The sequence below is a fragment of the Xyrauchen texanus genome, chromosome 4 (genome assembly GCF_025860055.1).
Source record: "Xyrauchen texanus isolate HMW12.3.18 chromosome 4, RBS_HiC_50CHRs, whole genome shotgun sequence".
NCBI lineage: Eukaryota > Metazoa > Chordata > Actinopteri > Cypriniformes > Catostomidae > Xyrauchen > Xyrauchen texanus.
In genome coordinates, this window is record NC_068279.1 from 42086368 (window position 1) to 42096913 (window position 10546).

At 36.9% G+C, this 10546-nt stretch overlaps 1 protein-coding gene across 3 annotated transcripts; it reads left to right on the forward strand.

The window, feature by feature from the left end:
* Positions 1–5: 5 nt before the first annotated feature.
* On the forward strand, positions 6–8415 carry rad51d (RAD51 paralog D). 3 transcript variants are annotated; one of them, XM_052116928.1, is made up of 11 exons: positions 6–134; positions 223–308; positions 1290–1351; positions 1503–1621; positions 1718–1799; positions 1927–2061; positions 2426–2521; positions 2605–2695; positions 2792–2862; positions 3787–3951; positions 5929–8415. In XM_052116928.1, the coding sequence occupies exons 2-11, from the start codon at positions 227–229 to the stop codon at positions 6019–6021; spliced, it is 996 nt and encodes a 331-aa protein (XP_051972888.1). In that variant the 5' UTR covers positions 6–134; positions 223–226; the 3' UTR covers positions 6022–8415. The 3 variants fall into 3 exon arrangements, with proteins under 3 accessions (XP_051972888.1, XP_051972883.1, XP_051972886.1); XM_052116923.1 differs by having other exon boundaries at positions 1503–1799; XM_052116926.1 differs by having other exon boundaries at positions 25–119; positions 1503–1799.
* The last annotated feature ends 2131 nt before the right edge of the window (positions 8416–10546 follow it).

Consider the following 10546-nt stretch of genomic DNA (forward strand, 5'->3'; position numbering starts at 1 on the left):
TTTCCTGTCAATCAATGTTGAACGCTGACGGGTGTTGAAGTATGGCGGGAGGGAACCTCAACAACATGAAAGCATACAAATGAAACTCAAGATGTGACGATACGCAGAAGAACCCTATTGTAAAGACTATTTGTGTGCGTAGCTTTCTAAACATCCTAAAATATTGTGTTAATAATAACTTTATGTTAGTAACGTTGTTGTTGCATTAAATTCTATTCAAAGGGTCATGGTGGTCTTGAGAGAAGGTATCTGCCCTGGATTGAATGAAGACTTCATCAAAGCTTTACAGGCAGAAGACATCAGGACAGGTGTTGACTATGAGTACCACACCGATCTTGTATCATAACAAATTTTAATTGTTTCAGTATATTTTAAACTTGCTGCATTCCCAAACCATATTATATGAAAATGGCAATACCAAAGTACCATGCATTACCATCTGATCCCATCACCTTACCACTGTTTTATTTGTTGAATACTTATCTAGTGTTAAAAGGGATAGTTCACCCAAAAATGAGAATTCTCTCAGCATTTACTCAGCCTCATGACATACCAGATGTTTATGACTTTCTTCTTCTGCAGAACACAAATGAAGATATTTATTAGAAGAATATTTCAGCTCTGTTGGTCCATACAATGCAAGTGAATGGTGACCAGAACAGTGAAAAATCACATAAAGGAAGCATGAAAGTAATTCATATGACACCAGTGGTTAAATCCATATCTTCAGAATCAATATGATGTCTGAGGGAGAAACAGATAAACATTTAAGTCATTTTTTCTTCTTCTTTTGTTTTTTGGCAATTCAATCTTCTTTGTGCATATTGCCTCCTAGTGGTCGGGGCTTGTCAAATGTGGAGATTTATAGTAAAAAAGGACTTAAAAACGTATCCGTTTCTCACCACACCTATCATATCACTTCTAAAGACATGGATTTATGTTGCCTTTATGTGCATTTTGAGCTTCGGAGTTCTGGCCACCGTTCACTTGCATTGAATAAACCAACAGAACTGAGATATTCTTCTAAAACTCTCAGTTTGTGTTCTGCAGAAGAAATAAAGTCATACGCATCTGATATGGCATAAGGGTGAGTAAATAATGAGAACATTTTCAAGCGTGAACTTTTCCTTTAAAGAAATTGCTTCCTCAAAATGAAAATATACATAACTATGATCTTTGCAGATTGAACACTGCAGTTTCCCCCATGGGTATAACTAGAATTAACTTAACTCTTTAACTGCATCTTGTGGTCTTGTAGTAATTCTACTAATACATTTTCATTTCTTCAGTTGAAGACTTTGTCTCATCTAACCCAGAAGAACTTGCACAAAAGTGTTCATTGTCTTATAAGGTATGTACAGTATGTGGGATTACAATTCAGCTTTATTGTTTCTAGGCAGGAGGTAACACCTATTCAGGCCTCACAGTTATTTGTTTAGCATCTCTCATGTTCTAAAATCAGTCACACAGACAAACTAAGTACTACCTACATTACTTTTCAGGCTCTAGTAGCTGTCCGGCGTGTGCTCTTGGCTCAGTACACTGCTTTTCCTGTCTCTGGAGCTGATCTCTACGAGGAGCTGTTGAGCTCCACTGCAATTCTGTCCACTGGCAGTCCCAGGTTTCAACCAGTGCACAAATCTGTATTTCATATAAACATAATAATAAGGTATTTTATATTCAGGCTCTGTGCCATACTGCATTGTCTTGTCTTCAGTTTGGATAAGCTCCTAGATTCTGGGCTGTACACAGGGGAAATAACTGAGCTGACAGGAAGTCCAGGGAGTGGGAAAACACAGGTGACTTTGTCTTTGAAACCCTTCTCAGATACTAAGTCCTGCTGCACACTGTGTTTATTTCTAGGGTTGTGAGGGCAAATGAGTGGGTGTTTCGGTAATGTACTTGGTGTCTCTGGAACGCTTTTAGGTGTGTCTTAGTGTTGCAGTCAATATATCCCACCAGCTGAAGCAGAGTGTGTTTTACATCGACACAAATGGTGGCATATGTGCAAACCGACTTCTTCAGATGCTACAAACCAAGACCTCTAATATGGAAGAGCAGGTAATGAATTACACCTCAAATTGTGCAGCTAAATTAGATGTGTGCTGCTTTTTATTAATACTTTATAGAATTATTTTAAAACATTTTATAGATTATAAAATGTGTGAAAGTCCCAGAGCTATATGGACTAGAATATCATAGAGACTTTGGGGTGGGTTCTTTCATCTTTGACCAGTCAGCAACTACCCAGAATACACTAGCTATCACATAGCAATGTGCAAAAACTCTCAGAACATCTTAGCTACCACATAGCATCACCCTAGCTTCTTGTCGGTGAGTTTTGTATGGGCACTCATTTTCTTCAGATCTTGAAAACATGCTGTTATGAAGGTTTTTTATCTGAAGTGTCTTTTTCGATGTATAGATGGAGGCTCTTCAAAAAATCAAGGTATTCAGAGTATTTGATGTCTACTCCTTGCTTTCAAGCCTTCAACATCTAAGATCTAATGGCCTTCAGAAGGTAGGAATTGTTCTGCTAAAAGGTCAATTGCTATACTGTAAGTGGAGGGTGGTTGTTTTGCATCAGAATACTTTGTGTTCCAGGCCTCCATTGGAGGTGGTTCAGTCAAAGTGTTAATGGTGGATTCAGTCTCTGCAGTGCTGTCATCCATGCTCGGAGGAAAACAAAATGAGGGTATTGTATTGCAGAATATCATATTTATCAGTTCTAATTGGAAGTGATGGCAATGGCATATGCATCAGCAATCATGACAATGGTACTTTGCTTCAGGTATGTCGCTGCTGATGCAAGTTGCTGGCGAGTTGAAGATGATCGCTAAAGACCTCAACCTTGCCATTCTGGTATAGACCATTCTAATTCCTGTAGCTTATGGTTAGGGCTGAGTAAAAATATAGATTTTCTGATTAATCACAATCTTCATTTGAACCATCACAATATACATTTTTAAGTCCCAAGATCAAAATTTTTTACTTTAAAATTGACTTCAGTTATGTTTTTTGATAGTTATTATAGCTGTTAAATATATTGCAATTGAGCTGCGTAGTTTGTGCCCTGTTAAATGTTTAAAGTAGTATCTTCATTATGTACAAAGGAGAAGGTTCCCTGGATAATTTACAGTATTAGCCGAGAGAGAATTTCTTACATATTTAAGCAAAATTGACAATATGACTGAAATATATCAAAATGAATCAGCATCTAATTAAATCTGAATCGAATCACAGAGCTTGTGAATCGGAATCATATCAGGAAATCTGCAGCAATACCAGCCCTACTCATGGAGACTTTGCTTAAGTTCAAATGAAATACTAGCATACTGCTTAGAGCACGGTATATACTGTAAGTATACTGTTTTTAATCAGTATGCATTATATAACAATATATGTAGCAAGTTAAGCGATTTTCATCTAGTCATCATCTTCAAAAATGTCTTTACGTTTGGATGTTCAATCAAATAATGAGTCAAGAATGTCGTGAAACATAGCAGCCGGTATTATTTACAACTCATTCGCCACACTGGAAATCTAAGGTCGAGCACAGTGCATTATAGAATACAGTATCCAGTGCAGTTTGCTCTGCATATTTTGCTAAATATAGTAAGCCATTTAGGTATTCCACGCATACAAACATTTTGCATATTGTGTGGTGTATATTCAGTATAGTAGAGTTTTATAGTAGTACACTATTCCAAACATAGTCTGTATTTTCTGACCAAATATTCTAATGATTTAATTTAAATCAATATAGTTTTATCTTGTGTGATGAAGGTGACAAACCACGTGACCAAAGATGGAAATGGACAATTGAAAGCTGGACTTGGACAATCATGGAGCCATGTTCCACGCACACGTGTACTCCTGCAGAGAGTGGAGAGCCCAGGAGCTTCGTCCACTAGCTTACGAACCGCAACTCTGACCAAATCGTCACGACAGGTGATTTTTCTTTCTTTTCTTTGAAGACTTGATCTTTAAGAATAACCAGTAAACGGGTAATTCTTACAATTTATTGACATTTAAGTCCCCAGTAGTGTGTGTGGTATTTACAGTGCATCCGTTTGTTTGAAATCTTTGCAAATTTATTACAAATAAAAAATGGAAGAAAAAAAAATCACATGTACAAAAGTATTCACAGCCTTTGCCATGACACTCAAAATTGAACTCAGGTGCATCCTGTTTCCACTGATCATCCTTGAGATGTTTCTACAACTTGATTGGAGTCCACCTTTGGTAAATTCAGATTGTACATGATTTGGAAAGGCACACACCTGTCTATACAAGGTCCCACAGTTAACCCTCTTGGGTCTGAGGGTGTTTTGGGCCCTGGAGAAGTTTTAACATGCCTTGACATTTGTGCTTTTTTCAGTTGCTTAAAAACACATTAATGGCTAAAGTCTGATAACGCTGTATTCAGCACAAACTGGGCTACAATAATATGTGAGCAACATGTGTGTACATATTTATATTTTTTTGTATCATGAATATTGATTGTAATTCACACCTGAGGAGACAAAGACCCCTCCCCTGGGCCCATCAATGAGGAATGAGACAAAAAGAGAATGAATATGAGGAGACTTAATGATCAAAATCAAGTTTTAAGTTAAAAGTAATCTGACTATACATTATCTTTACATAAAGTCTTTACTTAATTTTAGACCTACACTACCATTAAAAGAAGTCTCTTCTGCTCACCAAGGCTGCATTTATTTGATACACAATACAGTAAAAACAGTGATATTTTGAACTCTTTTTACAATTTAAAAGAACAGTTTTCTATTTAAATATATTGTAAAATGCTATTTGTGATCAAAGCTGAATTTTCAGCATCATTACTGCATTCTTCAGTGTCACACGATCCTTCAGAAATCATTATAAGATGCTGATTTTCTAATATGGGCATATTTGAAGTGCATTTTACTAATTTAACCTGAACAGATATTTGCAAGCACAAGCTTTGTTGATGATAATGAGGCATTATAAACACTAGTTAAAATATAATCTAAACATTCATATTTTTTTTTATATCATATTACATATCATATTTATATCATATAGCATACAATTTAAATACCTGCTTTAGCCAAAACCGCATTTAAATGTAACTAAAACTTGCTTATTAGGACATATTTCAAATGTAAATAATCTGAATCCTGGCTGGCAAGTCTGGAAACAGTCCCACTAGTAAAATATGAACATGTTTATATAAAATAGCATGTCAACTAATGAAAACTAAATTACTTACTCGTCCGAAATTTTATCCTTGGCTGGATCAAGTCTCTCTTCAAAGTACAAACATTCATCTGAGTCACGCTCTTCTTCTGAGGAAAATTTTAACTCTTTGTCACCATCCAGGAGTTTTTCTCACCTGTGTATCATGCGATCTTCCAAATGCGCAGAAAAGTTAATGAATTTGTTTTTACGGCACAGTCAGGGGCGTTCACCATTTGCATTGATCACCTCAGTACATTACCATATGAATAGCGCCCTCTGCCCGTGGGTGTGATGACATTAGGGATAAATAGCTGAGCCAGGAGAAACTGTACATTGCAGGAGAATATTTGTTTTAAATTTGAATTGTTTTATTTAAAAGTAGACATTTTAAGCTTTCTTTAGACATATGTTTCATGTTTGTGTGATAAGTATTCACAGAGTTTCAATTCATTTTTGTGACTGGTTTCAGATAAATGCCCGCGAACCCGGAGACTGCTGATGACATGATTTTTTGTAATTTAACTAGACCAGTATGTCTAATACAGTCTTTAACATATCCCTGTAATAATGAAACATGAAGATACTTGTGAAAATATGTTTTAGTTTTCAAAAATTTCAAATCCTGAATGCCACTGAATTGTGGGAATGACCGAAACACCCATGTCTAGATTTGTTAGTAAATGTAAAATCTTTTATCTACAGGCTTGTCATCTGGTAGAGGAGTTTGATCTCTGTCACTGGTCTGAAGAGATGAGGACCTCCATTTCTGGCAAAAGGAAACTAGAAAGCAGTTAATCATGACAATCTGATATTTTAATTGTTTAGATAACAACACGAACTTCCGTGTTGTCAGATAATATTTATAAAGTCAGTGTAAATATGTTATTTCATACGCATCCATGTGGGAGGCTAATACATAATAGGTTTCTACTGTAATCTTGTACAGAAGTGATTGTAAGGATACAATTATACATCTCGGATAACACCAGCCTATTTTGTCATTATCTACATACTTTAAGTCACTAAGGTTTCATATTCTGTGTTTTTACATTTTTCTTTTCCATAATGTTGGTACTTTAATTTTCTGGCCCACATCAATTGAACAATTTGAAAAAGTGAAGAGTGAAATATGGACTTAGACCCTCAGTATTTTCCTCAAAAACCCCACTGGCCCTGCCCTTTAGAATGCGAAAGCAAAGATATCACCCTGATTAGAAAAATGGTGCAAATTAATGCTATTGCTATGCAGACATTCATAACACACAATCACTCAATGGAGAAATGCGGTTCCCTGTTGTGTGCTAGGCGGACTTGATTCAGGCACATATCAGTTTTCTTTGTGCATAAAAGGCTTTTTTTAATTAGAATGATTGGAGGAGTCGAAATTACACAACTACCATTATTACGCTAACAGGCTCTTACCCAATTTTCATTCTACACAATTATTAATTCCACAATCATGCTTCCTGGCTCGTACTATTTTATTGCTAATCACATGTCCTATGCTCAAGAGCATACTCTTGAACAAACATCTTTGCAAAAAACGATAAAAGGCTGTGCATCATGAAGTCAAATATTACTGCTTGAATGACAACTTTGACCAATGACACCAAAAGGCCTAAAAATCATAAATATGAAAAACCATAGTGAAACATATCACTAAGGCAATGTCAAAACCAAAACAATCTTGAAAGTTAGGAAAGTTGTAAGTTTCTAGTACAATGTGCGCAATTCCACAATACGGTAAAAGTGATGTAAAAAAAAACATTCTGCTCAGTTGTCTTCATTGACAGCTTTATTGCTATAGCTGTAGGTGCACTGATACATGTTTGCTGTCTGCTGGGTCCAGTAAAGTCTGCAGAAAGACAGCAGAAAAATGTTAGTTGCTTTGAATCACAGGAGCATCATGGAGTTTTAAAAAGGTAATGCAGAAATGGTTTGAATGTAATATTAGCTTGCTCTAAAGTTAAGTAGGTTGAATTAGGGACAATTTAACTTAAACTTTTAAGTTACACAAACTAATTTTGCACATAAGCAAGTTGGTGTTAGCATTACAGTAGTCTACTTGGGTTGTCATGCAATAAAGTTTAATCTCACTCTCTTCATTCGGATGTATGACGCACTTACCCATTAAGAATGGTGGAGAGGTGACAGACATACCAAGTCACAACAAGTCTCTCTCTCTGATTCGCTGTCATGTTGAGCTTGCCGAAATAACAACAGGACTAACGTGTGAACATAAATGATAAGAGAGTGATTTAGGAAGCAATTCATGGAGTAACTTTACCTTGTAAAAGTACATGATTGTGTATTTTTCCAATATCACATTTATCCCTCGAGGCTTGCCGTAGAACGCATAATTCAGTGAGTAAAGAAATTAAGTTAAATAAAAACAGACTGTAGTATCTCCGCTTTCTGATTTCATTAATCATTTAAGTGTAGAGAAAAACATTTAGGGCTGTTTCCCCAAAAGCGTTGCAAGCTTAATTTGATCACAGAGATCATTTGTGCCAAAGGTTTCTACGATCTACTTAGGATTAATGACTTTGGTCATTAATCTTACAGTTCAAACACAATCGATGTTTAATCACTGACCCTTAACACTTAGTTTAATAATTTTAAACCAAGATTTTAACTATACATAATTAATATTTACATTACATTCAAAATGTTAGCCAGAGGGGAACTGGCCCCCACAGTGAGTCTGGTTTCTCCCAAGGTTATTTTTCTCCATTAATCAACATCTTATGGAGTTTTGTGTTCCTTGCCACAGTCGCCTACAGCTTGCTCACTGGGGTTATTAATACAATTATCATTTAATTATTTTTAAACACTATTAAAAATCGTATTTTATCGAAATTACACAATGATGATTAATCGACTTTATAGACATTACAGTTTTATCGTCTGTTAATGCTGATATTCTGTAAAGCTGCTTTGAAACGATGTGTGTTGTGAAAGGCACTATACAAATAAAATTGACTTGACTTGATTACAATTCTAGGGAAGCCTAGATCAGCTTGACATCTTGACAGTGCTTCTGTAAAAGAGTCTCTTTGGTTACTTCACGAGAACAGAAGAGCCAGCCTCGCCGACAAAATGTTTTTTTCTATCACGTTGGATTCTTTTTACCCATTGCTGGAACCATTAACTCAACAGGGAGACCCAATAGTCAAGAGAAAGATGACCTCCTGCAGACACTAATAAGTGCTCCATCTCTCACCTATTGGCCGGCGATTATGGAAATGAAGCTCACACCTGAACATTTTGGGATTGGAAAAATTGGCTAGGGTTACACCAGCTTAAAGGTGCGTACACACTGCCAGAGACATCGCGCGCGACAGCGACTCCATACCATTCATTTTCAATGCGAGCACAGCGATTTCCGGCGACACGAGCTGTCGCGACCATTGGCGCTAGATGTGGGCGTGTCCAGTGACGCGACAAAGTTGAGAAAAGTTCAACTTTGGAGCGACTAACGAAAGCGACAGCCAATAGGAGAGACGACGGGAGAGCTCACGTGATCCTTCTCTCTCTCTCTCTCTCTCTCTCGCTCTCTCTCTCTCAGCTCCTGCAGTAACAGAAATATGGATGAAAGGCTAATTCTTGCTGTTAGAAATTTTCCAGTGCTCTATGATATGTCTCTTCCCACGTACAAGGACATTTTTAAGAAAAATACTGCGTGGAAAGGTGTATCTGAGATCGCAGGGATTTTATGGACCCAGACAGACCGGCATTTGCATTTTCGCTTGAGATAAACAGCCGCTATGGCAAACAGCATGCCTTGTTTCTCATTCATCTTTGATATAAAGCATTTTATGTACTGATTCCATTTCTATTTAGTCTTTTCCCTCCAAAATGTTTGTTTTTAGTGGCAAGAAAAGAGATTCGCTGTCAACAGCAATGGAATCAGTGAAATGTCATTTATAAACTTTACTAGGCAACCAGTAGTGGGAACACCCACTAGCTACTTCACCGCCAGCCACTGGCGACTTGCAGCGACAAAGTCGCTGGCAGTGTGTACGCACCTTAAGATACACAATTTTCATAAAACATAAACAAATTAGCCCAAATATACAAAAAAATGTACACATAAGGGGCTGTGAAACTATGTGAATGATGGGCAGTCAAATTCTGTATAATTCTGTGTGGGCCTGCAAATCAAAACTGTCCAAGATCAGAAAATGAACAGGGGCTTGGGGCAAAAATATCACCAAAATTGACAAAAATTCTCTTGAAATGTATAATTTGTGGCAAAAAATACCCCATAATTAATTTTTCATATTATGGCATAACATATGATTTGACGTTGATTGAATTTTTCGGATGAAAGCAAATTTTGCATGTCATTCGGAAATCAAGGTGCCAGAGTCTGGAGGAAGACTGGGGAGAAGGAAATGGCAAAATGCCTGAAGTCCAGTGTCAAGTACCCACAGTCAGTGATGGTCTGGGGTGCCATGTCAGCTGCTGGTGTTGGTCCACTGTGTTTTATCAAGGGCAGGGTCAATGCAGCTAGCTATCAGGAGATTTTGGAGCACTTCATGCTTCCATCTGCTGAAAAGCTTTATGGAGATGAAGATTTCATTTTTCAGCACGACCTGGCACCTGGTCACAGTGCCAAAACCACTGGTAAATGGTTTACTGACCATGGTATTACTGTGCTCAATTGGCCTGCCAACTCTCCTGACCTGAACCCCATAGAGAATCTGTGGGATATTGTGAAGAGAAAGTTGAGAGGCATAAGACCCAACACTCTGGATGAGCTTAAGGCCGCTATCGAAGCATCCTGGGCCTCCATAACACCTCAGCAGTGCCACAGGCTGATTGCCTCCATGCCACGCCGCATTGAAGCAGTCATTTCTGCAAAAGGATTCCCGACCAAGTATTGAGTGCATAACTGAACATAATTATTTGAAGGTTGACTTTTTTGGGGGTATTAAAAACACTTCTTTTATTGGTCGGATGAAATATGCTAATTTTTTGAGATAGGAATTTTGGGTTTTCATGAGCTGTATGCCAAAATCATCAGTATTAAAACAATAAAAGACCTGAAATATTTCAGTTGGTGTGCAATGAATCTAAAATATATGAAAGTTTAATTTTTATCATTACATTATGGAAAATAATGACCTTTATCACAATATGCTAATTTTTTGAGAAGGACCTGTATACTCTCAATCTAATTATTCAGATTGAAAGATTATGTAATTATGAATTGTTATCCATCAAGTTTTGAATGAAAGTATATTCTTTATTTAGAAAAAATAAAATAAAAAATGCCATCATAAACACAACAAAATTCCCTGAAAATCAAATCCAG

Excerpts from the sequence above, each read along its gene's own strand:
- rad51d (XM_052116923.1), top strand. The coding sequence starts at position 227 with ATGGTGGTCTTGAGAGAAGGTATCTGCCCTGGATTGAATGAAGACTTC. Across the intron at positions 309-1,289 it reads GGCAGAAGACATCAGGACAG|TTGAAGACTTTGTCTCATCT; the intron begins GTGTTGACTATG and ends TCATTTCTTCAG. Across the intron at positions 2,696-2,791 it reads CGGAGGAAAACAAAATGAGG|GTATGTCGCTGCTGATGCAA; the intron begins GTATTGTATTGC and ends ACTTTGCTTCAG.